This window comes from Brassica napus, chromosome C6 (genome assembly GCF_020379485.1).
Source record: "Brassica napus cultivar Da-Ae chromosome C6, Da-Ae, whole genome shotgun sequence".
In the NCBI taxonomy this organism is placed as follows: Eukaryota; Viridiplantae; Streptophyta; class Magnoliopsida; order Brassicales; family Brassicaceae; genus Brassica; species Brassica napus.
In genome coordinates this window covers 34307911-34335144 of record NC_063449.1, presented here as the reverse complement: position 1 = coordinate 34335144, position 27234 = coordinate 34307911, and the positions used below count along the sequence as shown (strand labels likewise).

General features: G+C 40.8%; 6 protein-coding genes across 9 annotated transcripts; 1 reads left to right on the top strand and 5 right to left on the bottom strand.

Annotated features, from left to right (window-relative positions):
* Positions 1-3563: 3563 nt before the first annotated feature.
* On the bottom strand, positions 3564-5136 carry LOC111210033 (RNA polymerase II subunit A C-terminal domain phosphatase SSU72-like). Its single transcript, XM_022710289.2, has 4 exons — positions 4815-5136; positions 4501-4646; positions 4064-4182; positions 3564-3907 (listed from the first exon to the last, which is right to left on the bottom strand). Exons 1-4 carry the CDS (start codon positions 5027-5029, stop codon positions 3806-3808), a joined length of 582 nt encoding a protein of 193 aa, XP_022566010.2. The 5' UTR covers positions 5030-5136; the 3' UTR covers positions 3564-3805.
* A 413-nt stretch (positions 5137-5549) lies between these two features.
* LOC106402545 (proline-rich protein 2) lies at positions 5550-8017 on the bottom strand. 2 transcript variants are annotated; one of them, XM_013843310.3, is made up of 7 exons: positions 7812-8017; positions 7651-7728; positions 7430-7468; positions 6789-7343; positions 6619-6699; positions 6107-6292; positions 5550-5901 (listed from the first exon to the last, which is right to left on the bottom strand). In XM_013843310.3, exons 1-7 carry the CDS (start codon positions 7905-7907, stop codon positions 5776-5778), a joined length of 1161 nt encoding a protein of 386 aa, XP_013698764.1. In that variant the 5' UTR covers positions 7908-8017; the 3' UTR covers positions 5550-5775. The 2 variants fall into 2 exon arrangements, with proteins under 2 accessions (XP_013698764.1, XP_013698765.1); XM_013843311.3 differs by having other exon boundaries at positions 7433-7468.
* Positions 8018-8564: 547 nt separating this feature from the next.
* On the bottom strand, positions 8565-14482 carry LOC111212480 (kinesin-like protein KIN-14P). The gene is made up of 20 exons (XM_048760028.1): positions 14339-14482; positions 13382-13672; positions 13171-13298; positions 13004-13087; positions 12845-12922; positions 12676-12768; positions 12537-12566; positions 12299-12469; positions 11694-12224; positions 11537-11618; positions 11352-11447; positions 11069-11248; positions 10842-10948; positions 10569-10747; positions 10320-10484; positions 9978-10231; positions 9731-9894; positions 9193-9512; positions 8989-9107; positions 8565-8883 (listed from the first exon to the last, which is right to left on the bottom strand). Exons 2-20 carry the CDS (start codon positions 13602-13604, stop codon positions 8825-8827), a joined length of 3063 nt encoding a protein of 1020 aa, XP_048615985.1. The 5' UTR covers positions 13605-13672; positions 14339-14482; the 3' UTR covers positions 8565-8824.
* Positions 14483-14989: 507 nt separating this feature from the next.
* LOC125588584 (formin-like protein 20) lies at positions 14990-16527 on the bottom strand. Of its 2 annotated transcripts, none has more exons than XM_048760032.1 (3): positions 15556-16527; positions 15411-15519; positions 14990-15309 (listed from the first exon to the last, which is right to left on the bottom strand). In XM_048760032.1, the coding sequence occupies exons 1-3, from the start codon at positions 15767-15769 to the stop codon at positions 15252-15254; spliced, it is 381 nt and encodes a 126-aa protein (XP_048615989.1). In that variant the 5' UTR covers positions 15770-16527; the 3' UTR covers positions 14990-15251. The 2 variants fall into 2 exon arrangements, with proteins under 2 accessions (XP_048615989.1, XP_048615988.1); XM_048760031.1 differs by having other exon boundaries at positions 14990-15317; positions 15556-16510.
* A 3649-nt stretch (positions 16528-20176) lies between these two features.
* LOC111209432 lies at positions 20177-26946 on the top strand. Its single transcript, XM_048760027.1, has one exon. It carries the CDS (start codon positions 20177-20179, stop codon positions 23855-23857), a length of 3681 nt encoding a protein of 1226 aa, XP_048615984.1. The 3' UTR covers positions 23858-26946.
* On the bottom strand, positions 24969-25724 carry LOC125588583. Of its 2 annotated transcripts, none has more exons than XM_048760030.1 (2): positions 25175-25724; positions 24969-25087 (listed from the first exon to the last, which is right to left on the bottom strand). In XM_048760030.1, the coding sequence occupies exons 1-2, from the start codon at positions 25722-25724 to the stop codon at positions 24996-24998; spliced, it is 642 nt and encodes a 213-aa protein (XP_048615987.1). In that variant the 3' UTR covers positions 24969-24995. The 2 variants fall into 2 exon arrangements, with proteins under 2 accessions (XP_048615987.1, XP_048615986.1); XM_048760029.1 differs by having other exon boundaries at positions 24996-25093.
* Positions 26947-27234: the final 288 nt, after the last annotated feature.

Here is a 27234-nt window from a genome sequence, read left to right as displayed (position 1 = left end):
AGATTTACGAGGAGGTAAATTTTTTGAAATTTTAATTTTTTATTATTTGTTTAATTTAACTTTAAATTTTTACTAACAATATTTATTTTTTTGTTTTTAAGGTTGTCCATAAAAAAAAAGGACGGACGTTGGGGATTGGTTTCGTCAACGATGTTCCGAGAGCGATATCGTCTTATGGTCAGCGACGGGATGATGAAGTCACTGAGCTGCGTAACGAGTTGGCCGCGACAAAACCTCGTATGGGTGGAGTCGAGGGCTTCTTGGACGTTATAGCGGCCACAAATCCGGAATGTGAGTCCATGTTGAGGAACATGCGACAACAACATCCTATTGGAGGCGAGTCATCCGACACACATAACGAGGCAGATGCTGCGAGGAGGAGTGATGAATTCTACCAGGCAATGAACGACCCTTAGTTCTTTTTTTTCCGGTTGTTGTATTATAAATTCAAAACTTATTTATATATAAAATATTTTCGTATTGATTTATTTATATTTTAAATTATAATTTTATTAATAAATTAAATAATTTTAATTATTTTTCAATTATATTTTGAAATTCTGTAAAATAATAAAAACGAAGTAAATTCGTAGCTAATGTACGATCTATTTACGTGAAAACTTTACGAGGAAATGACGAGAAAAAATAAACGAGTATTTTACGAGAAAACATTTACGAGGAAATGACAAGGAAAGATAAACGAGTATTTTACGAAGAAATACTTTCGTGGTAGTTACGTGTATTTTGCGAGAAAACACTTTTGAGGTATTTACGTGTAGTTTACGAGGAACTCGTTTCGAGGTATTTACGAGGAAATATAGTGACCTCCTTACGTGGAATATTTACGTGGTCTTTACGACGAAATGATGTACTTCGTCTTTACGACGAATTGGCGTGGAAATATGTGTTACGACGGATGAGTAACGAGAAAACGTGTTTCCTCGCTAATTCGTCGTAAAGCCTCTTTTACGACGAACTCACGAGGAAAACCGTCCTCGTTAAGCTTATGTTTTCTTGTAGTGGATCCACATGGTTGAAGTTAGGCCTGAGCATAAAATCCATAATCCGAAATCCAAACCGAACCCGAACCAAAAAATCCGATCTGTACCGGGTCCGAAATGTAAAAAATACCTGAATGCATCTTGTAAGGTGGTACAAAACATATCCGAACCCGAAGTGTTATTAACCGAACCCGAACGGGTAACCCGAAAAACCGAAAAAACTAAAAAATCCGAAAAGATATCCGAAGAAACCGTTCCGAATGTCCAAACTAATATACAATATAGTTATATGAAACATCATATACTTCAAATATTCAATTTCATATTTATTTTGATATGGTATCTAACAATAAGTATTTAAAATTTAAATAACTACTTTAAATACTTAATTATATATACATAAGTATATATTTCTTATGTTCTGCTTTTAAATTTTAGATTTTATATCGGGTATATCCGAACCGATCCGATATAACCCGAATCCGAATGATATATGGTTACTTTATGGGTTCTATGATGTGATACAGAACCGACCCGAACCCGATGTGTTATATTCGAATCCGACCCGTACTTGTAAATTTACTTGAATGGGACCTAGGTGGTGTTATAAAAAAGAACTAAAATCCGAAATACCCGACCCGAACGCCCATGCCTAGTTGAAGTTATACAGTAAAATATTATTAATTAGCTTGATTTCAACAACATTTTTCATACAAAGCAAACGAAAGAATGCAATGTGTTTAGCCAAACAGTATAGCATGGTGATAAAAGGAAAAAAAAAATAGAGATAAGATATAAATATGTCGTTCTGATTTCAGTTTTATCACGAATTAAGTTACTAGTGTTTGATTAGAAGAAGATGGGATTATGTCTATTAGTCATGAGTCTAACTTACACCCAAAAGCTAACTCAAGAGTATAGGATTGTTTATACACTTATATATTGTCGAAAGATCATGTCACCACACGATGTGAGACTTTAATAGGACCACTTTTACATGCTACACAAGTAGAAATAGGAAATCATATGCTGGGTCAAACCCTAGACTCCAATACCATATTAGTGATGTGCCTAATTAACACCCAAAAACTATAGCTCAAGAGTGGAGGATTATCACATTACATGTATATTGCCCAAGGGCACTACACATCCACAGTGTGAGATGTTAAAAGCCCTCTCGAGATGTGGGTGGGAAACGATCCATAGGAAACATCCTAAGCCCAACATCTCGGAATACCACAACAACATGAGCCACTTGTACATGCTAAACATGTAGGAAACTATTTATGTGAGAAATCATATGCTGAGTTTTTACCATGGACTATGATACCATATTAGCGATGAACTTAACTCACGCCCAAAAATTAGCTAAAGAATGGAGGATTGTCCATATATTTATATATTGCCCAAGGAACATGTTACCACACGATGTGAGATTTTAATAGGCCCTCTCGAGATATAGGTAGAAAACGGTTTAAAGGAAACAGCCCAAACCCAACATCTCAAAAATACCATAATAATATGAGTTATTTTTACAGGTAACACAAGTAGAAAACTGTTTACGTGAGAAATCATATGTTGAGCGAACTATAGGCTTTGATAATGATTATCATATTATTGATGACCCTAACACGTACCACAAGCTCTAGTTCAAAATTGGAATATTATCCATGCATTTATTAGAAAATATATATTTTCTAAGGACTATGTCACTGCGCGATGTGGGACTTTAATATTGTCATGTGGTCTCGGAAAATCCGAAATCAAAATAGTGGTTGGTATTGCCTTTTTAAAGATTAGTTATGCTTCGGTCCTGGTATCTACATTATAATAAAAATATGTGAACAAGGTTTTGTTAAAGTTTCTTTAGTTTAGTAGTTTAACTAAAAATTTATGAAGTTCAAGGTTTCGAACTCTCGGAGAAAAAAACTATACAGAATAATAAAAAAGCTTATAATTTTTTCAAATATTTGTATATAGAAATTTTAGGCATGAAGTTTTTAAAGACGGACGAGAATTGTCATAAGACAAATATAATTGTTGATCGTAAAGTCATGTTTGAAATATTTCGTCTAGTTTGTAAATACATAGTAAATTAACAAAGTTTTGTAATTTTAGATAGACTTGGAAAAATCTCTCCACAGTTTAGCAAGGAAGCTTCCCTTTTTTTGAGCAACATAAACGAACATAGGAAGCTTCCCTCTCGTCAATAACATAAACGCCACTTTCTCTGTCGTCCTCAACGGCGTTTCTTGAATCTTCGTTGCTCGCCACATGAGTTCTCTCTCCGTCATGTAATGCATCACGTTCTCCGGTTCCACCACAGAACGATTCTTCTGCCATTCCCATTCATCATCATCAGGGACCAAACCGCTTCTTTTACTAAAATGATTTTTTCTAGCTGTTTTGGTGAAGATGACGAAATAGTTGGGGACTAAAAGAAACGTTTCTTATGTGGAAGTTGAATCTGAATACAAAAAGAATTATTGCTGGGGCAAAGGACAAGTAGTGTCACATATCTGTTATCCATTTTGTAACTTTCATATTACGTTTTTCTTGAAATTTCAACAAAAAAAGTAAAACATATTTGTTTTCTTGTAGCATCTGCTCATCATGGTTCTGTTTCAGCTTTCAAGTAAATAGAAACAAACAGAGGAACGCGTTTGGAAGACAATATAACCTTAAGCATACCAAAACGATTAACCATCGCCAAGGTTCGGGCCACAAAACAGCATTCTACATAATCTAAGGAGGAAAGAAAAGCTGACATTGACAGATAACTGCAACTGATGACAATGGTATCTTCAGTAGAATGAGATGCTATAGACAAGTTTCCGCCTTTGCTGTTTTTCAAAGCCAGCGACAATGTCATCTATTGTATCTTCCCATGTTTCATTCCCTTCAATCTAAAACCCACAAACAATAATATATCTAATATCAGGAGGTATCACACCAATATAAACTTTTATCAAAAGGCTGCAACTACATGAGTGATGGAAAAAAACTGACTAATTGACAACAATTGAATGGATATATATATATTTCTTTATTTGATTACTGACCTCTTGACAGAGTTCCGAGGCAAGACGGCCACCTATAGCTGCTTCCTCGTGGTTATCTTTAACCTCCAAGTTCATCACAAGTATGGTTTTCATCAGTGACTGCTCTCTGTTATTAAGATCTGCAGATTGGTAAATAACAAATAAATCGATGAGATCAAGATAGTAAAGACACACACAAAGACTGTTATAATTACTTTCATCTCCACAAGAGCAACTTCTGCTCGATGCTCATCAACATCAACAATTCATATTTAAACATCTTAAACCTAACTAGTTCGAGCTAAAATCACCACATAACAAGATTATTGGGAAAACACTGCGCATAGATTAGGTAAAAAGCCACAACATTTCGACCTTGTTCAAATAGGAGAAGCAGGAGGAACAACTATATATCAACTGCCGTTCAAGAACTGACTGAGATGAAGAATCTTGATTACCTTCAAGAACAGAATCGAAAACCTTTTCTTCAAACGTCATGACAACATCAAACACGCCATCACCAGCATTATCTTGCCATCTCTGAGGAGCAAGCTTCACGTTTAGGTTCCTCTTAAGCATCTGCAAGATCCCATTCCTCTTGTAACTGAATAAACCGTCAAGGTTGTTACCAAAACCTCAAGCTTACAAAGGCTCAAACAGTTCACTAAACAATGTTCTAACTACAAAAAAAACAAAAAAAAAACAAAGCATCTCTGAGATTATCACAGCAATTAGGGATTCGAAGCTTAAGGAACAAATCAAGATAGGATACAGCTCAGGATCCTTGCGCCTGAGTTCATCGAACATCTGCTTGTACGGAGTTCCGAAGTCGTAGACGTTAGGCTCTCTGGCGGATGGTCCAGGTAGTTTCACGTGAGACCCTGTCCCGTACGAAGCTACGTCGAGACCTTGCCTCTTGAGGAGGAAGTGAGCCTCCATGCTCCGGTTCTGATTCGAGGAGCAGACCATGGCGTACCGGAACCTCATGGCGAAGACGCCGCGACGAGCGAATCTGCGATTGGGTTCCCCGGCGACTGATGGCGTTGGTGGCCGGAGCAGTTTACGAGTTGTCGATTTCAGAGGTAAATGTTATGTTATTGAATTTGGTTGGGCCTGGGCCGGGCTTTTTAAACATGTCTGTTAGTGTGTTTTTGACTGCCAACGTTAAACCACAGTCAGGCCTGCGAATTGGTTTACTAAGTTTAAGTCTGTACAAAATCTTACCGACTGTTCGGTTTGGTTTAACCGTTTAACAATCATTGATTTGTTTGGAAATTCTACTGAATTGAATCCAGATTTTATAAGGTTGATTCGATTATAACTATTTAAAAAATTGGGTTGAAATTTGAATATAATTTCGGTATGGTTAAATATAACCGATAACCAAAAAAAAAAAAAAAAAAAACTAAACTGAACCGAATTTGAAGCGTAAACAAAAAGAAATCGGTTGGGTTTGGCGAGTTCGGTTCATTTCCGCAGGCAGTGTTAGGACTTGAAAGACTGATCATAACCATAAACAAGAACGAAACTTTTAAAGTCAGAAGTGAGAGAACACATCATTTTCCTGGGGGCCTATGAGCAAAGTATTAAATGATACTTGAACTTAAAAAAGTACAATTAATTACTTCTTTTTTCAACACAATGACAAATCATCTCAAACTTGTCTCGGACCTTACATTCAAACCAAAAGCCGTCTCTGCTAATGGAGACCAAGTGATTTCTATCAATGAGCTTCACTGTCGGAGAATCTGTTGGAGCTGAAGGACTTGATTTCTCTGTTCTGGTGGCAGTAAATTGATCTGCTCTGGGGTCAGACTCATCACCTGTTGAAGCAATGCCTTCTCCATATCTGCAGATATCTGCACAAGAAAAAAGAAAACAGACAATAATCATTAACAAATGAACACAAGCCTCTTTTTGCTCAAAAGTCATTTAGAACTCCGGCTAAGGACGCAAACTACTGGAAACGGAATGTTAAAATGACAGAACCACACAACCATGGACATGATATATTATCGGATCAATGGCTGGTTCTTTCAGTTGCAATATGAGAAGGTCAATTACCGGTGCAGGGCGAGGTGGTGGTCCGCCTCCAGGCCCAACTTGGCTTGGTGGAGGAGCCGGTCCTAATCCTGGGAGATGAGTAATGTTTGAGCTCTCTGGTTGGCTAGCCATCCAAGGACCTCTCTCTGCAGCCATCGGACCTCCCAATTGGTTATTATTGTAGTCCCCACGAAATTGTCCTCCACCCTGGAAGAATACAAGCAGTTAGATTCAAAAGCATAACTAAAACCTGCACAATTTTTATTCAGGTTAATTATTGTTTTAAGCGAGAACAGGATTTTACGCAAACAGAAGCAGAAAATTAGAAACTAGATGACGAAGAACAAAGATGAGAAGAATTATTGCTGGAAATTTCCCATATCTGATTAAGAACAATGAAAAATGTCGGAAAGAATACTTATTAAAGGGTGAATCCTACTCACTGAAGGAGCACAAAGATAAATTGCATAATCAATCTGCAAAACAACCAAACATACTGCCTAAAGGTATAAGAGAGTAAGAGTATAGAGTACCTGATATGGTGGCTGACTAGGCAGATGTGGCTGTCCCTGAGGGAACTGCGGTCCACCAGAAGCCGGGGGTCTGTTGCCTGACTATGAATTGGTTCAAATAAACAAAGCTTTAGTCAGTCAAAACCATGAAACAAAAGAAAACGGATAATAAGCTACTCAATAAAACTCACATGAAACATGGGTTGAGAATGATGCTGAGGAGGGGCGCCATGGTGTTGAAACGCAGCGTTGGGACCAGGCTGGGATGGTCCAAACTGATGATGATATGGTCTAGGCTGTTGTTGAGCTAAATGAGAACCCCCAACAGAGTGCATTGGCTGCTGTTGTTGCAACTGAGTAGAGGAGGCTGGTATATCAAGATGATGAAACTGAGGTTGTTGGGATGTTGGATGATGGGGAGCTAGAGGAGGCGCGTTTTGAACTTGAGAAGACTGTGGATGGGACAAAGAACTGCCAGCAGGATTCAGATGTCCATGACGCTGGGGAAGGGAAAAACGAGGCTGTGATGGAGCATTACTGGTTGCAGAGACAGAAGGTGGAGGAGGCATAGGCATTGGCTGTTGTTGTTGCATTGGATGTTTTCTAATAGGTGCTTGTGGTTGCATTGTAGCTGCTGGCTCTCCGCCTTGAACAGATGAAACATGAGCGTTAACGTTTGGCTTTGTCGGGATCGATTGACGGGACTGTTGAGGCTGTGCCGCGACTAGAGGATCCACTTTTGGAACCTAGATGAACAGAGTTGTTAATTAAAAAGCGCATGAAAATGAATTGACTTAAGCAATTTTTTCTTTGAAGGGATTCAAGCAAATACCACCTGAGGAGGCTGAACCATACCAAGCATGATCTGTGCCTGACATTCACCAACATATAACATCATATACAACATCCCAAAAACCCTAATTTTTGTAAATCTATATGTAGATGATTTTTAGTGCCTAGCCATCAACACGTTGTTCATGTCACAAAATCACAAACCCTAATTTTTTAACTTAAACATTTAATCAAAGCAGTACAATCGAGTAAGAAGCTCACCTGGAAAAGAGCCTTGGTCAAAAGAGGGTTCCGGATCAGAATCTCTCTCGCTTGCTCGTGGTTTTGATCGATCAGCGTCTGCGTCATCAGATTCAATCAATCACAAAACAAGATTCGGGAAAGTGTTGTAGCCGATAATCGACGAGTAGAGAGAAGACAACCTTCATCTGAGACATGATATCGTAAAGCTGGCTTTTGGTCATTCCGGCGAGATTCTCTGGCACACCGCCCTCTGCGCCGATTTGCTTCCCCGCCATTGTCTTCGTCGGTACTCGCAACCGTGACAACTTGAGTATTATTCCCGGGTGCGCTTTGACACGCGACACAGCAACAGTACGTGAAAACAAACTTGGGCCTCGCACATTAGGGGCTTATACAGATTTGCTTTATTCGTTTAGGATCGGCCCATGATCAATTCCTTTTGAGGTGTTATTAGATATTGTAATTTACAGGAATTGAATTTTCAATTTTGAGTATTGTAATTTGAGTTTGAGTGACTTTTTAATGGAAGGAAGAAAACCGAATTACATGTTTCATACTTCAGATATAATTCAGTGAAATTGCATCCCATATACACAATTTTTTCCACAATTAACTCAATACCATGAATCACACACCATGGTATATTTGTTCATAGACACACAACTTGTCACATCATGTGTATTTACATAATTTCTAACTTTTTGTGATTTTTTAGCTAATTGACTCTATAATTTTATCAGTTACGTTTGGTGATATTACAAAATAATAATAAATTAATATATAACATTGAATAGGTGAAAGAACGCAATATCGCTAAATTTATATATTTCAATTATATAACCACATGCATGAAATTACCAGTACGTACGTAGTACCCTGAAAAATGTGATAAGCTATTTTTCTTTGGTTTACAAAAAAAAAAATCTGTGAAATAATAAAATAGGTTATTTTGCTTAAAAACCCACTTAGGATCCATGGATAAACATGGTCTAAGATGTATGTATTTACAATATTTGATACGTAAATCACATAAAATATGGGTATAGTTTGTACTTTATAGTCCCAGTCGAAGCCATATATTAAAGGAAAATGAAAAACCGTACGTAAGGTTTTCCGAACCAAAAAAGAGTGGTATATGCAGTGTTGCGTGTAAGGAATGTCGGTCGGCTACGGCTAGGAGTTAAAGCGTCAATTACGCCCACCGTTTAGAAGATTTTGACAAACTAGAAGCGTTGCTTGTCTTCTTGCTGCCTAGAAATCATATCAATTAAACAAAAGTTCGTTGCAATTAATCTCAAAATTAGAAAACTAAACACAAAAATTAATACTTATGTATAGGTTCTCAGTTTTGCTTACTCGATGACGTCAAGCCCGATGCAACCTTAGAAACGGTCGATGTTGTTCTTGTAGCTACTTTCCGAAGCTTATCAAGTGGTCGTGTTACAGCCGAGGACCTTGAAGTCGTTGACTTTGCTCTGTAATTTCATGTACCATTAGAACGTCAGACACAAGAAAACAATCTCTTAGGAACCACAACATGTCATAAGTTTGAGTCTTAACCTGTCTGAAATCTTGGGTGGTCTCTTAGCAACATCAGGTGATCCTTGAGTTCCGTTAGAGGCAGCATCAGATGTCACTTCGCTCAATCTCTCCTCAGACTCTGCTTCGACGGAGGAGGCTAAACTCTCGCCGTCAGTAACTGCGTGTCTTGAGTGTGATGAATACTCTCCAGTTTCTGAGTTTATGTCATCGGTTTGTCCTAAGCTCTTTATCCTCACCATTGGTTTCTGAGGTCTATGAGGATGATGAATGTCCTTTGCCGAATGAAGCCTCTCTATCTCTTCATCTTTCCTTGCTATTGTGTCCTTAAGCGACGCTAACTGTAAACAAAACAAATAATTCATGTAATTGTGAATGGTAACAAGAACCGGTTCTAAGCATAACCAAATGAAACACATTGGCTTATGGCGTCTAAAATTTTAAGAGGTAATGTATAATAAACATAAGCTCCCAATTTTGTTAAACTAAAATCTCTGCTAATTTTGTACAGCCTCCAAAAATTCAGGACGGAAAAAAAGATTATAAGTCTCCACCTTACCTGTTCCATTAGGTCTCGAACATCTTTACCATCTTTACTGCTCTTTGCAGCACCAAGTTCAACTCCAGAGACACGTTCTGCGAATTTTAATGTACTCATGGACTCTGAATATGAAATAGCATCAGGATTGAGTTGCACAAACATTAGGGTCTTTGCTTGTCCTCCTATTCTCCAACATCACCAAGTATACAATGTTATGTTTATGATTAGATCAGTTAAATTCAGAAACTAGAGCATCAGTACTAACCAAGAGAGCTTTGGAGTAATTGTGTTAGCTTGCTGTTTCTGTATGGTATATGAGAACTCTTTGAAGCCAAAGAGAATATCACATCTCCAAGAGAGGAAAGCGATTTGTTTATATGTTGTGCTTCTCTAAGTCTGTCTCCTTTAACTTCAGAACGATCTACTCTCTCACTTCCAGCCAGATCCACCAAATGAAGATTTCCATATAACACAGAACCGGTCTTCATATCTTTACCACATACGTGAACAGTGACAATGCTGCATCAGAAACCATATATTTCAGTGTTAAGGACCTGTTAAAAACACACATGTTTTGTTTCATGGAGATCAAATATGAAGTAATAACCTGTGAGAGCGACTACTTCGTTCATTCATGGCAGTAGCACCAACAGAACGATTCTGCAGTCCAATGTCCATCAATGTAATTACATCTGAGGTTGATTTCACGGGATACATGCTTGCATCAGGCACAGCTAAACCATTTTGTGAAGTTGTAGACAAGATCCCTAGTGTGTGCAAGGTCAAAGTAAACTTAAAACAACTAGTAAAGAAAGAAAGAGAGTATAAGAGCAAGAAGTTGAAACAAAAAGGATATTTCTTTTGAGAACTGTCATCAGAGAGCAAATCCAGCACTTGTTCATTGTATATCTCAACCATTTGCACTCCAACTTCATAGTTTATGTTTCCCTTTCTAGATTGAGATATTTTAAAGAGATCATTGAGTGCACGATAGTTAACTCCCCAGTCCTCTTCACTTGCTCCATCTGGACCAGTCTGAAAGATCAAGAAGGAAGGTACAAGAATGATTTGCTTGGGCCACTTAGAAAGAACATTTCATTTAATAAATTAACAGTGAAAACATACATACCATTGTATAAGTTTTCCCTGATCCTGTCTGTCCATATGCGAAGATACAAACATTGAAACCATCAAGCACAGACCGAACCAGAGGTTTTATATCTGTGAAGACCTCAGCTGCAAGAATCCAACATAAAAAATGAACTTTTGATTAATATACTTTGATGCGTCCAATGTAACATCCATAACATAAATGATAATGGAAGAAATGTTTAGCAAAATAGAAAAGAATGACACCTTGAGTAGCAGCTGGACTATAAACTTTATTGAACCTAAACTTGCGAAGACCGTCTTTCCCTGGCCTAGTGGGATTGGTAACTACTAGTTCTCCATCCTCACCAACATACTCGACCACAGTGTTTGGTGCACCTTGTCCAGGAAGGAAAGGCCTCACCCGGCAAAACACTCGGATGTTTCCTGCAAGTCACAAGTATACAACTTATAGGCTGCATAAATTTTGAAAATTTACATATCTGAACAAAGGTTAAAAAGAGAGATTCTAGCTTGATCGTCTTAATACCTTTAAGCTCTTGAAGCTCATTGAAAAGCTTACGGTTTTCGGTCAGTACAGCGTGATAGTTTTCGGCAGCATTGCTAAGTTCAATCAGTTTATTTCCTGAAGAGACATATACTGATTGATCAAAACTACAAAAAAAAAGTTACAAGGTCATGAAAAATCTGGCATCTATTAGAAAATTCCCTTACCTAATTGGCTGAACTGTTCTGTATAGTTCTCTTGAACCTTCAGAATTTCTTGCTTGATGGAACTTGAATAGAACCTCAACTCCTGAGATTCAGCACAATTAGCCAACTATAGATAGATTATAGAAAACAGTTGATCTAAACATATATATATATATACCTCTAGTGTCTGAGACTGGTAATCAATAAACCTTTTATAGGAAACTTCTTTCTGACTCCAACTTTGTTGTTTGGACTCAGATATTTCATCCATTTTTTTGACTTTATTCTTCCAAGTTACAAGATTCTCTTCAAGCTCTTGAATCTTTCCTTCAAGACTTGTATTAACACTTTTTGTTTCATTCTCCATTTCGTGAAGCTCTTTTATCTTTTCCTCAAGAGCTTCTTTAGCAGTATGTGCTTCTTCTCCCATCTTCTCGAGCTCGTTGACTCTTTCCTCAAGGGAAGTTTTTACAGTGTTTGCCTCTTTCCGCTCTTGCTCAAGTTCCTTCAGCCTAATCTCAAGTCCTGTAGTTGCTTGCATCGTTTGGCTTTTCATTTGCGAGCACTGCTGTTCATATGCTTTCTTAGTTTTCTCCAGTTCTTTCCTTAAAGCTGAAACTTCTAGGTTGAACTGATCGTTTTCTTTTGATAACTTGGCCATATCCTCCTCTTCGTTCTTCCACTGTTCTTCCCACTTTGTCTTTTCTGTCTATCTCATTTGAAAGTAACTTCATGTCAGGACAGTAAAAGATAACATCCTGACTTAGAAAATAACGTACTGACCATGGTTTGGCTTTCCATTTGCGTGCATTGTTGTTTATATTCTCGTTTAGTTGTCTCCAGCTCTTGCCTCAACGCAGAGATTTCAAGGTCGTATTGACAATTTTCTTTGAGCAGCTTAAGCATATCCTCTTCTCCGTTCTTCTTCTTTTCTTCCCAGGTTGACTTCTCTGTCTATCATACAGTGCACATCAAGTCAAAGACATGTAGAGATACTACTATTACTAAAGTATAATGTTACCTTAATTTGTCTAAGCTGTTGTGTAGCAATCTGTCATAGAATCAGTTCATCAGCAGAGGAGAGAATGTAACACACTATGTGGTAAGATATTCAGGAAACAGTCTCTTAGAGGCCAAACTGGTTAAAAATTGATACATACCTCACTATCTTTACCAGTTCCTGATGCTAAGGCTTCTAGGACGTTGATCCTTGACTGGTACTTCTCCTCTCGAGTTTTGAAAATATTGTTTTGCTGCACCAGAAAAAAAAAATATACTCAGCAAAACTAGAAACTGAAAACATATTCTTCAATAAAACAAAAACCATACCGTTCTTAGATGCTCAGCTTGAGTTGATATGCGTCTCTCAATCTCTTGCACAACTTTTCTCAAAAGGCATGCCACTCGCTGATCATTAGTTAGCTTTTGTCAAAAACTTTCCCAAGCGGTAAATCACAGTATGATCTTAATAGCTAGACTTCAAAATACCTGAGGGATTTCACCATTCTTTCTTTCAATACTTTCATCTAGAATCCCATTCACAACGCTTAGTAGTGACTGTGTTGGTGCATTCTGCATCAAACATAAGCCAAAGAACATTGTAAAAAGAGAATAAACTAATTGTATGGAAATGTTGGATGAGGTAGTAGAAGTACATCTAAGCTACTTGATTTCATCATTTCAGAAATCTTTGAAGCTTGAAGATCATAACGCCCTTGTTTCATTTGGAAAACCTCATGAAACTTGTGTCCACCATGATGCATTGATCCAGGGGATGATGGATCTACAAGGCTTTAAAGAATCAGTAAACAAGAAGATTATACATAGACAAACACAGGCAGACATTAGTAACTACAACACATGTACCAGAACAGGGGAGGGCTTGCTGGAATTTGGATTCTGCGAGAGTTTTGTGCCTTTCATCTCCAGATAATGGAGAAAATGGAGAGAAAGGACTACGAGGAGTCGTTGTATCTCTTTTCGAATCTGCAAGGTTTCTATGCCTTTCATCTCCGGAGTAGGGAGAAAATGGACTACGAGGAGTTGAATCTCCATAAGGGCTGCCTGATTGATCACGCATAGGATTCATTTATGCGTCGACCTCGTAAGCAAACTTGTGGAAACACTTGATAAACCCAAAACTGGATCATTCAACTCCTGAGACATGATTGATTCAACAAACAAAAAAAAAAAGACTTGATGATTAGATTCTATAAATTATATCCATATAATATAATAAGAAAAATTAGAACAGGATCAAATGGCACCAGAAAGCTAACAGGAGATAACCTTTTAGAGATAAACCCATAGCCGATCGTGCGATTTAGGAAAAACCTAGCTAACCATTCAAAATAAATTGAACATATTTTCTTTTACAATTTGTAAATGTTTCATTACACTTTGTCCAGACTGATCATGAAAAAACCTAGCTAACCTTTTAGAAAGGCAGTAAAGATATGGAGAGACAAACCTAATAAGAACATGTTCAACTACTGGAAACTTCCGAGAATGCTAGCAAGAATAAAACATAACGTTTTGCAGACAAAATTACCAGGAGATAACCATGTTAGAGACAAACATAACCTTTTAGAATCGCAATTATAAAGATATGAAGAGACAAAGCTAACGAGAACATAACATTTTACAAACAAAACTACCAGGAGATGGGGAGATAGATGATCACTTTGGTGGAACAAAAGAGAAAAAAAAAATAGCCAATGGAAGAAGTCAAAACATGGTTGATAATTAAAGTCGTGATCAGCAAAATATCATGGCAATGAAGATACGAGGAGGATTAATGAAAGCGATCATTTGTCTGCTTACCTAGAAAAATCCAGGCGAAGTTTTCTGGTGAAAACTTCGGACGCACGCGTGGAGAAAGTCCAACCTGAGAGAAAACAATGAGACGGAGGAATGAGACGTGATGGGAATGTTGGTTGATTTGATTAGTGGTAATAAAAACTAGATTAATTACTTTTTTGATAATTACAATTACAAACCAAAATTAAAGATTTTTTGTTGTTTTGTACTTTATTTAGGTTCGTGTACAGAGGGAGGGAGCGCGAACGTAGGGAAAAAGTTACAATTTTATGACAAATCTTGGCTAAAATTGGAGGAAAATCAATTATAAAGAATGTTAACAGAAATAGTAATATTTTATTTAACGGTTAGTTTATATAATATGGTCTTGTGGAATGACGACCAAAGGACGCATTTAATATGTGTGTGTTTAGACACCATACCACGTCGAGTTCTGGCTAATATTTTATAACGTTCGGGTTGTAGCTCTAGTGTTTATATCTTCTATCTGCACAATATTAAAGAGAATACGGTACTGTATAATTAAAACCATAGATTAACAAACAAAATCGTGGCGACAAATATATTGATCTTATTGTTTCGAAACTGAGGTTGATTCCATATGGCCATATCACCATTCAGTTAGCAGTTTAATGTCATAAAACCTAATGATTCCACAGTCATATCACTGAACAACATTTGAAGCGTCTGAACTACAACTTCTTGTCAAAACAAAAGCAGCATCCTAGAGGATAGCTACACACATGTTCTGAAGGACTTGCATAAAATATTGAATCGCAAATGCATAAATACATGCAATGGGGGCTCATATATACAGACCCTCTTATTATTACAGCATTTATAAATTTTACAAAGTATGCGGGAGGCACTCATATTCTTGGCAAATCATAGCATACCTTGTTCATATCCGGAGTTATTAACCGGCTTCTTCACTTTTGGAAGCAAAAGTGTCTCTATTTCTGATGCAAGAGGTCCTGGTTCGCTAGGAGAAAACAAGATGAATTAGTTAATAAACGAGAGAGAGTAACATTTAATTTAAATATTTTAAACCCAAAAAATCAAGTTAGATTAGTACAATTGTCCTTTTTTACGTCTCTGTTCGTCGTTCCATAAGGCACTTGCTAATTTCATCACATAAGAAACTCTCGAACGAGGAAGTGCAAGACCATGGCATCTCCCTACACCTTTAGGATAAACTGTGTAGGGAGGAGCACCATCACCCGGAGGCAGAACAGTTGGTACGGCTCTTTTACTATTCAGATAAAGTGGAGGTGGTGGTGCTCTTCCATATAGAGGAGGATGAGGAGGAGGATCAGTCCCACCGCTTCCATGTTTCGGAGGAAGGTGAGGTGGTGACAGTGAGACTCCTCTTCCACGCATCGGCAGGGGTGGAGGGGGAAGAGGAGGAGGTGGAGGTGGTGATGTGCCACACATTTTGTGTACAAGATGTCAAGAACTGTCGGAACAACAACTTGGGATCACGAACTTACCAAAACATACGATTGAGATGACCAAAACAGAATCAAAAGATGATTCTTGATTGCTCTGATCTTCACCAGTTTGGATGAACGATCTTCATATAAACTAGAGAATAGGATGAAATTTTTCCCAAAAGTACAAGAGAGAACCTCAAGTCACAGAGACTTCTGAAAAAACGCAGTTGACTTTGGAGAAAAAGACTGTTTGAAACAATGTCAACGTGTGTGTCTTGATGATATATTTTCCAACATCTATTATTTACTCGATCAAAAATGAAATCGGAAACATTTCTTGAAACTTTATTAAAAAAAACATTTCTTGAACCTGAAGTTTAGAAAAGGAAAAAATACAGGCTCTGATTGGTATACACCGTGTAGTAATATCCAAACTAAACCGGTAGCGTACCAAGATAACATTAAGATAACTGGTTCGGCCGTTTGGGTGAGCAAATAAGTAAGTAATTTAAACTCCCAAGTCCCAACCAAAAGAATGGTGAAAGGCTCAACAAAGCATATACTGGGATCCCAAACCCTAGGCTAAAACTCACACCATTTTCTTGTGTAATCTGTAATCTCTATCTTTACTTGCGTCTGAAGAAAAATCTTTGTTCATTTCTCAGATAAACTACTTTTTGTTCGTACAGTGTACTTAGAGTTGACAATGCGTCGAACAACATGGACTTATATTACAAATATTCCGCCGCAACACTTAGAGTGGAATAGACGGAAGCACCTCATATGCAAGGAGATTAGTCGCTATAATCCTAGCATCTTATGTCTTCAAGCAAGTTCCGAGGTTTATTCTATCTTGGTCACGGTCTTAGTATTACAACAAGCTATTTTTGTCTCTTATTGAATGCTTGCTTGGTTATGTTATGGTTCATTTGAGGATTACTATCATGGTTAAAATGGCTTCTTTTCATTAATGAAGAAACAGGGTAACGGACTAGTGCTACACTATGCTGACGAACTTCTTTTAATTCTAGTTATATCTAACTGTGTATGTGTGTAGAAGGAGACGTTTGTCTGGCTCCATTATCATGTTTTTTTCATTCAATCTCACTGCAGGAAGTTGATCGCTTTGATGATCTAGATGGACTTCTTAAGAATAGGGGATTTCGAGGTGTTCACAAGGTATGTATGAGTCAAAACTGTTGGACCAGAATATGACCCTCAGGTGAGGTACCGATAAGCGTGAGCTAGCATGTGGGTTGCGATAAGCCCATCATAACAAAGGGAGCTGAAAGCCGAGCTGACGACTGGACCTGGGAGACATCATAGCAGAGGTCACGACAGAAAGTGAGCTAACACCTTAAGGGACTCGGTCAAGAGGAGCCTAAAGCGAGCTCCGTAATTGAAGCCAAAGATCTAGGAGAACAGTTGAAGGGTTGCCAACGAAACCTAGACTATATAAAGACGGAGAAGATAAAAGACAAGCCATCTCTTTCCATATATCAACTTTTGTACTAGATTAAAAGCATTACGTATTCTTTAATCATCACAAGATATATTCCTTTGTATTCATCATCTTTCAACTCATCAATAAAATCATATTCATTCTTCAAGTTTATTTACGGGATTCAGCCCACGATTCTCATTCATCTCTCTTGACCTAACCTAAATCTAAGAAGTGAAACCTTGTCTCTCACAATTGGCGCCGTCTGTGGGGACAAATAATCGAATCCCTTTCTCTAAAGCTTAAAGGATGAATCCATTAGATGGAACGAATCCATCTAACCCCGATCAATCGAACCAGAGCAATAGCTCACCGAACCGCACTGCTCCGGGGGCAAATAACCCGAGAGCCTCCGGAGGGACCAACTTTGGGTCCTCAGCCCTCAATAACCCATCGCATCAATCCGCTCCGAACCAAACGGAAGATCAGCTTTCTGAGATCCGTCGGATGATGCTCCAGTTAGTGGACAAAGCTCAAGAGACCGAGCGAACGGTGCAACAGTTAGCCGAACGGCAGCAACAGTTCGAAGAGATAACCAGATCTCAATCCGCAACGACCCAACCGTCCGTCCACCAGGGAAGAGGAGTCACTTTCCATGAACGGTTAGCCGACCCTTCCTTCCCTAGAGAGCGCCTGAACTTCTCCCCTGATAGCCCAGGTGCAGAAGGGCAGGAACCTGCTTTCCGAACGCCTCGCGCTAGGACAGCTCCTGCGTTTACCCCTCCTATCACCAGCACCATGGGGAGCAATGTAGCTACAACTAGCTCCATGCCTGATCGAAACACCGGTGGGAGCACCCGTTTGCCTCCACCGCCACCTCCTTCCGGGTCTGGAGCAGGAACCAACATACCGTCCGGGGCCAGAACATCAGCTTCAGTGTTTCAAGCTAGGGTTTCAACCCCAAGCACAGACGAATACCAAAGAACGGATGCTGATCCTGCAGCTCTCCGCACTAACCTCGCTCGGAGCCTAAGGACCAATGAGCGACCTATTTCGCCAGCTAGCTGGGAAGACGACCGAGCTCGGTCTCACCAGGAACCTGCTCGCCGAGTATCTGATAATGACCCAAATGTCCTTCCCTTCGAGGGACCTGACGCAATTCGCAGGTACATGGAGCGAACCCACGCAGCTCTCCAGAAATTGGGAGCTCAAGTTCACAAGGTAACGAGCTCAGCTCCCGAAATCGAGAGCTTAATTGAGGAGACTCGTGGAACTCCGTTCACCGATAGAATTGCCAACTCTTACATAAGAGATACTCGAAAAATTAAAATTCCTGAATACGATGGGAACGCAGACCCAAAGGCCTATTTAAGAGCCTTCCGATTAGCTATCGTTAAAGCTCACTTCACAAAGGAAGAGTGTGATGCAGGATATTGCAGAACATTTGCCGAAAACCTGATCGGAACAGCCCTCGAATGGTTCTCCAGCCTCGAGCCGAACTCTATAGACAGTTTCGATCAATTGGCTAACGCCTTTATGAAGCAATATTCAACTCACATCCTGAAACAAGCGTCTGAGGCTGACCTCTGGAAGATCAGACAAGGACTGGAAGACTCACTGCGAGTCTACATCGAAAAGTTCAGAGCAGTAAGAACTAAACTCTCGAATCCCAACGATCAGGTAGCCATTGAGGCTCTTAGGAGAGGTCTCTGGTATAAATCAGGTTTCTTCTCGGAGCTAACGCTAAATCCCCCTCCAACCATCGATGACGCCCTCCATAAGGCCTCTAGATACATTACCTTGGAGGAGGAAATGGCAGCATTAGATAAGCTCCACAGAAAACCCCAGAGTCACCCGAAAGGCGAAGCCTCCGATGGAAAGGGACCTCACAAAAGAGGTAGCTCCCGAAATAATCAGACCCAGGGAGAACATTCTTACGTAGTCGAGGAAGACAAGGAAGAAAAACCTGTCGCCGCGACAGCTAAAGCCCCCTGGTCCAAAGGTTATGACGAGAGCAAACATTGCTCTTACCACGATCGAAAGGGACATTCAACCGAAGAATGTTGGGACCTCCAACGACAACTGGCTGCTAAATTCGCAGCCGGAGAAATAAAAGATGTGGACCTCAAAAAGCCACAACCTTATCAGAAGAGAGGTCCCAGAGATAGCTCTCCGAAACGCGAGAGGTCACCTGAAAAAGAAACAGACTCACCACCCCCAGCTCCCAAAAAGAGAGTCGAGATGATCCTTGGAAAGTTTCCACAAGGAAAAAGCCTACAAATCGAGGCCCTCTTGAGTAAACCACCTCCCCAATCGAGCCCTGGCTCAAGGATCGATTACATCCTTGGAGGGTCCGGTGTGTGTCAAGACTCCGTTAACTCTATTAAAAGTCACGTACGGAAAGCTGTGTCAAACACTCAGTCCAAACCGACCAAGCCTGAGTCTAACACTAAGATCTCTTTCTGGGAGAGCGAGACATTAGACCTCGATAGACCTCACGACGATGCCCTTGTCATAACATTAAATATAGCAGGGTACGAGGTACCTAAGCTCATGATCGACACCGGAAGCTCCGTCGATCTTATTTTCTACAACGCACTAAAGGGAATGGAAATAGACGACTACGAAATTGTCGACCAGAAATCCAACCTCGTAGGTTTCTCAGGTGAAACAGCCACCTCATTGGGAACAATTAAGCTCCCAATTATAGCTGGCGGAGTCATGAAAATGACCAACTTCATAATTGTCGACAAACCATCCCCTTTCCACGCAATCCTCGGAAGGCCTTGGATTCATAAGATGAAAGCAGTAGCTTCAACTTATCACCAATGCGTGAAATTTCCAACAACCAACGGAATAGCTACCATACACGGTAGCCAAAAGATTTCAAGGATCTGTTACCTGGGAGGATTCGAAATCATAAAAGAATCCCCCCAATAGCAATTACAGATCCAGGAGAGTCGCGAAATGCAACGAAATATCCGAGGTCCCCCTAAGAACCTCACCGAAAAAGTTAGCATCGACGACTCAAACCCTGAGAAACAGGTGAGCATCGGATCCGAGCTACCTCTCGAAACCAAAAAGGAGCTCGTCGAATTCCTAAAACAGAATATCAAAACTTTCGCATGGACCACCAGCGACATGAAAGGCATAGATGCAAATGTCACCACTCATAAGCTCAATGTAGACCCTACTTTTAAACCGATCAAACAGAAACGTCGTAAGCTAGGTCTAGAAAAAGCCCAAGCTGTCAACGACGAGGTCGATCGACTAACAAAGGCCGGGTCCATCCGAGAGGTACAATACCCCGATTGGCTAGCTAACCCAGTGGTAGTAAAAAAGAAGAATGGGAAATGGAGAATCTGTGTAGACTTCACCGATTTAAACAAAGCCTGTCCTAAGGACAGCTTCCCGTTACCTCATATCGATCGTTTGGTCGAAGCAACGGCTGGACACCAGCTCTTGTCCTTTATGGATGCCTTTTCAGGATATAACCAGATTATGATGGATCCTGAGGATCAAGAGAAAACCGCATTCATAACTGAACGAGGAACCTATTGTTACAAGGTCATGCCGTTTGGTTTGAAAAACGCGGGAGCTACCTATCAAAGGTTAGTAAATAAAATGTTCGCTGGACAACTCGGAAAAACCATGGAAGTCTACATCGACGACATGTTAGTCAAATCCTCAAAGGGGGAGGACCACATCTCCCATCTAAGAGAATGTTTCGAAATCCTCAACAAATACGACATGAAGCTAAACCCAGCTAAGTGTACCTTCGGAGTACCTTCCGGCGAATTCCTAGGTTACCTCGTAACCGAAAGAGGCATCGAAGCCAACCCGAAACAAATAGCGACATTCCTAGAAATGCCATCACCTAAAACGACCAGAGAGGTACAAAGATTGACCGGACGGATCGCAGCACTAAATCGATTCATCTCCAGGTCCACCGATAAATGCCTTCCATTCTATAAACTTCTGAAAAATAATAAGAAGTTCTTATGGGATGAAAAGTGCGAAGAAGCCTTCAGACAGCTGAAGGCTTACCTCTCGGAACCTCCGATACTATCCAAACCTGTAGTAGGAGAACCACTGTACCTGTACCTCGCCGTGTCGGCAGCTGCAGTCAGCGGAGTGCTAGTACGAGAGGAACAAAACGAACAGAGACCTGTCTATTATACTAGCAAAAGCTTAATAGACGCCGAGACGAGATATCCCACCATGGAAAAACTAGCCCTAGCAGTCGTGACAGCCGCCAGGAAGCTGCGACCTTATTTCCAATCGCACTCGATCATCGTAATGACCTCACAACCATTACGGACGATTCTGCATAGTCCTAGCCAATCCGGACGATTAGCAAAATGGGCTATAGAGCTCAGCGAGTACGACATCGAGTACAGACCCCGAGCAGCAGCAAAAGCTCAGGTCCTCGCCGATTTCGTTATTGAGCTAGCATCCGGACATCTAGACCAGGAAACAGAGGCTCCGAAATGGAGCCTATACGTGGACGGAGCCTCGTCAAGGCAAGGCTCCGGTGTCGGTTTAAGACTAACCTCCTCAGCCGGAGAAACCATCGAACAATCCTATAGACTTGGATTTAACGCTTCCAACAACGAGGCCGAGTACGAAGCACTAATCGCTGGATTAAAGCTCGCCCTGAGCCTCGGAATTCGGGAGCTAAACGCCTACAGCGACTCGCAGCTGGTAGCTAGCCAGTTTCACGGGGAATACGAAACAAGGGACGAAAGAATGGGGGCATACCTCGAGGTCGTCCTAAACCTCACAAAGCAGTTTGACAAGTTCGAGCTAACGAGGATCCCACGAGGGGAGAACTCCTCAGCAGACGCGCTCGCCGCATTAGCTTCCACATCCGACCCTCTCGTAAAACGAATTATACCCGTGGAAGGAATCGAGAAGCCAAGTATCGACATAGCTACCAAGGCTGAGATGGATAGCAAACCAAAGGAAAAAATAGAGGATAACAGCCTCCCGACGGTAGCTACCCAAGTTTTCACGACATTCTGGTTCCCGAAAACTAGAACACGCAGCTTCAGAAAGCACACCTCCAGGAAAGCAACCCAGAACCCGGAAAACAACGACAAAAGTGAAGGTACTCACCGAAGTTCAGACTCCCTAGAGCCTAACTCTACGAGTACCTCCGGGGGCACCATCCAGACCTCGGAGCCACTTGTCTATAAAATCCAAACAAGAAGCCGCACCGCTCTTAAAAACGCATCTAGGAACGCTACACAAACCACAGGGGATAACGAGGAAATTGGAGATATTCCTCAGAACCCAGAACCTACTCCAACAAATATCTCCGGGGGCACCACGGCACCAGGTCCCGAACAGGAATCTCCCTCCTCTCTTCACAACAAAGTTGTAGGAAGAGAAGACTGGAGAATACCGATCATGGATTACATCCTAGAGGGAAAAATTCCACCCAACAAGTGGGAGGCTCGAAAACTCAAAGCTTTAGCAGCAAGATACTGTATAATCGAGTCAGCCCTCCACAAACGAAGTGTCTCCGGACCTTACCTAAAATGCGTTCACGGCCTAGTAGCTATGAAACTCATGAAGGAAATGCACGACGGTTCCTGTGGAAACCATTCCGGAGGCAGAGCCTTAGCCATCCGAATAAAAAGGCAAGGCTACTTCTGGCCTACCATTATCGCAGATTGTGAGGTCTACTCCTCATCGTGCGACAAATGCCAAAGGCATGCACCGATCATACACCAACCAGCGGAAAAGCTGTCTAACATATCAGCTCCCTACCCATTCATGAGGTGGTCTATGGACATTATAGGTCCATTAGTACCTTCAGGGAAAGGAAAGAAGTTACTAAACCTCCTGGTCCTAACCGACTACTTCACGAAATGGATTGAAGCTGAAGCTTTCCAACAAATAAACAGATTCGAGGTCGAAGGATTTGTTTGGAAAAACATCGTATGCAGGCATGGCGTCCCATACGAAATCGTAACCGACAATGGAGGACAGTTCATATCCCACGACTTCAAAAGTTTTTGCGATAAATGGAACATCCGCCTCACCTTCTCATCACCTCGGCGACCTCAAGGGAACGGACAGGCGGAGGCTGCCAACAAATCAGTTTTAGCAAACCTCAAGAAACGCCTAGGAGCCCAAAAGGAGCTTTGGTCGGAAAAACTACCCGAAGTACTATGGGCCTGCCGAACCACCCCACGAAAAGCTACAGAGGAAACTCCCTTCTCCTTAGCTTATGGGATGGAGGCTGTCGTCCCAGCAGAAACCACCGCAGGTAGCCTCAGACGGGAGCTCTGCACCTCAAATCCCGCAGCTAATAACCAGCTCCTGATGGATAGCCTCGACTTGATCGAGGAAAGACGAGACCAAGCCTTGCTTCGCATTCAAAATTATCAGCAAGCAATGGCACGACACTACAATTCCAAAGTAAGGCCCCGACAGTTCGCCGTAGGGGACCTAGTGCTTAGGAAAGTGTTCGAAGGAACAAAGGAACCGGGAGCTGGAAAGTTAGGAACCAACTGGGAAGGACCCTACCGAATTATCCACATAGTACGACCCGGAGTTTACAAACTCCAGAAGGTACGAACCGGGGTACCTGAAATCCGATCGTGGAATGCCACGAACCTCAAAAGATACTATCATTAGGTACCTAAAACCCCTGAACTACGTTTGGCTTGATCCCTTGACTGGGTACGTAGGCAGCTCCGTCATGAGTGCAGCCCCAACCTCTTCTCACCAACCTCCTCACCTAAGCCAAAGGGGCAGGTGTTACCAAGAACACTTAGCCTAAAAATAGTTACTGTGTAAATAATCTGAATCATGTATTCTCTGATATCTGATATTAATAAAACGATTGATTCAGTTTCATAAACATCAAAGGTCTTAAAACCCTCCAAGAAAATTTAGGTCCCCCTAAATCGGGACCTAAGCTCAACAATCTCGAATACATTCAGGTCCCTGAAAACCTGAACCTAAGGTCTTAAAATCCTTAATACACCCAGAGGTCTTAAAATCCTTAACATAAACTAAGGTCTTAAAATCCTTAACAATCAGCAAGGTCTTAAAATCCTTAACAATCAGCAAGGTCTTAAAATCCTTAACATAAACTAAGGTCTTAAAATCCTTAACAATCAGCAAGGTCTTAAAATCCTTAACAATCAGCAAGGTCCTAAAATCCTTAACAATCAACCAGGTCCTAAAATCCTAATCAAAACCAGAAGGTCTTGAAACCCTTATCAAAATCGAAAAGTCTTAAAATCCTAAAGAATCAGGAAAATCCCGAAATTCCTCAATTCCATCCGTTAAACTTCAAAGGCCTCGAAGTCCTTCGAATTAACTCAGGTCCCTATGAATCTAAATAAAGGTTCCTACGAACCTGAACAACCAGGTCCCAGAACCTTACGAATCGGACTCAGGTCCCCGAGCTAAAATCAAGAACTCCTCTTTAAGATTATCACGACCGAATATCCATTAAGCTAAATGCTTATCATAAATAAAGACTAAAGGTCCTAATCCGACTCAACGATGACGGCACACAACTCATCTGAGATTCGCAATCACTATAATTAAATGAAACGAGGTTAAGTTCAAAAACTTAAAACAGAAATAATAGCCACGATTTAAACATAAGAAAGGGTTTAAAAACCTCCCCAGGCTATTGAAATCCAGCAAGCGTTAAGGTTTAAAGGCCTCCTCAGGCACTAAGTCACGAAACATAACGAAACAAAGCCCTTAGGCCGAAGTCTTAAAAACACAAAACATAAAGTTAAAAGAGCCGTAGCTCTCAATCTTCCTTCTCTTCCTGAATCGGATCACCAGCACCGGCAGGAACTCCCTCATCGATCACATTGCCGTCACCTCCTATTGCTGCCTCGACTGGAGCTAAGTCAGGAGCCATCAAACCCAAATTAGAGCCATACTCCCCAGAAAAGGATGGATTAAACATGTTAATCTCGAAAGTACCTGAACTCTCCGAGATCTGGGGAAGAGGAAGCTTGCTGACCGAGAAGTCAGAGACTTGAGCCTTCTCATACGCAGTTGTCGCTTCTGGTAATAAGGCCACCAATTGGTTGTACTCCTCTTCAACGCTTTGGATCTTGTTGTTCAGGATATCCTTCAAGAGGTCGACATTAGCTTGGAGCTCCTGAGCGTACACCAAAGCGTCGAACTCATCTTTCTTCCTAGCAAACTTCTCCTTAACACAGACCAGGATCTTGCCGTAAGCTTCGGCGACTTCTTTCTTCCCTTCCCTGACAGCCAGCTTGACTTCAGCTTCCTTGTTCTTCTGGCTATCACGGGATGAGGCAATGAGCTCACGTACTTGATGCTCAGCTATCTTTCGAGCAGCCTCTAAATCATTGATCCTCCTGCTCTTCACCTGGATATCGAGCTTTTGACTCTCGATCTCTCCTTGCTGAGCATCGGCCTTCGAGCCTAGCCTCGTCACTTCGGCTTCGAGTTCAGAAATTCGAACCCGGGCTTGGTCAAGATCGGTTTTGGCTGCCTTAACCATCTCGGTAACCTCAGCAAGTTCACCAGCATTGGGGGCAGCACACAGAGCATTCTCAAACCTGAGCTGGGCCCTGTTAACAGCCCCAACCAACTGCAATAAATCCAAAGAAAATATATATGTATATCATCGTCTCCAAAGAATGTAAACAAATAAAGAGAGAGAAGTTACCTTGAAAACCGAACGGAGGCGTGGAGAAAGTGGAAGGCTAGCAGTTAATGTTCACCGCTTTATATCCCATCACCTCTCGAGATTCGGAAAAGTCATTTCAAACCCTCTCCATCTGAACCATAGATTCTGCCAAACGTAATAAAGACCGTTAGATCGAGTAAGCTGAATCTAAATAGGATAAGAACTAATCATTATCTTAACGAAAAGATAAGATCGATAGCTAGATTCTAGCTTCCGAGACAAAGGATTTTATTCGGAAGCTGGGGGCAACTGTTGGACCCGAATATGACCCTCAGGTGAGGTACCGATAAGCGTGAGCTAGCATGTGGGTTGCGATAAGCCCATCATAACAAAGGGAGCTGAAAGCCGAGCTGACGACTGGACCTGGGAGACATCATAGCAGAGGTCACGACAGAAAGTGAGCTAACACCTTAAGGGACTCGGTCAAGAGGAGCCTAAAGCGAGCTCCGTAATTGAAGCCAAAGATCTAGGAGAACAGTTGAAGGGTTGCCAACGAAACCTAGACTATATAAAGACGGAGAAGATAAAAGACAAGCCATCTCTTTCCATATATCAACTTTTGTACTAGATTAAAAGCATTACGTATTCTTTAATCATCACAAGATATATTCCTTTGTATTCATCATCTTTCAACTCATCAATAAAATCATATTCATTCTTCAAGTTTATTTACGGGATTCAGCCCACGATTCTCATTCATCTCTCTTGACCTAACCTAAATCTAAGAAGTGAAACCTTGTCTCTCACAAAAACGACACAATGTTGTCTACAGTTCGGTGCTAATTTTTTGAATTTCTAAAAGTGATGGGTTTTTTTTTTCTGGCCAAGAAGAAAGTGATGGTTTTTCTATATTCTTGAAAGAGAAACAGTAAGTTCATACATATTTCCATTTAGGTTTATTTTGTGTGTGGTTGGAACTTGGAAGTTAGGAATCTAGCCATTTGAACTGTTGAGAGGGAACACCCTCCCTCTGGTAAAGTGTGCAGAAGGTGAAGTGAACTCTATTTATTCTTTTTTTTTTCATTCTGGACAGTTGGATACACAACTCCATGATCCAGGGAAATTTCTGGTCAGTCTGAACTTGATACAAAGGAGAGTTCATATAGAAACACCATTATGCATTTAGGTAATTGGAAATTCGTCAAAATGCTTGGTTGCTCTGATTGCCTTTTCTGTTCATCTGATGAACTGATAAGATCACTTATTTCTCTCCTGTTATATCAGTTTAGTCCCAAGTAAATAAATTTCCCGTTTTTCAGTGCATCACAAACCAATGAATAGAGCCAAGACGAACTACAGCTTGCAACTGGTGGTCAAGCAA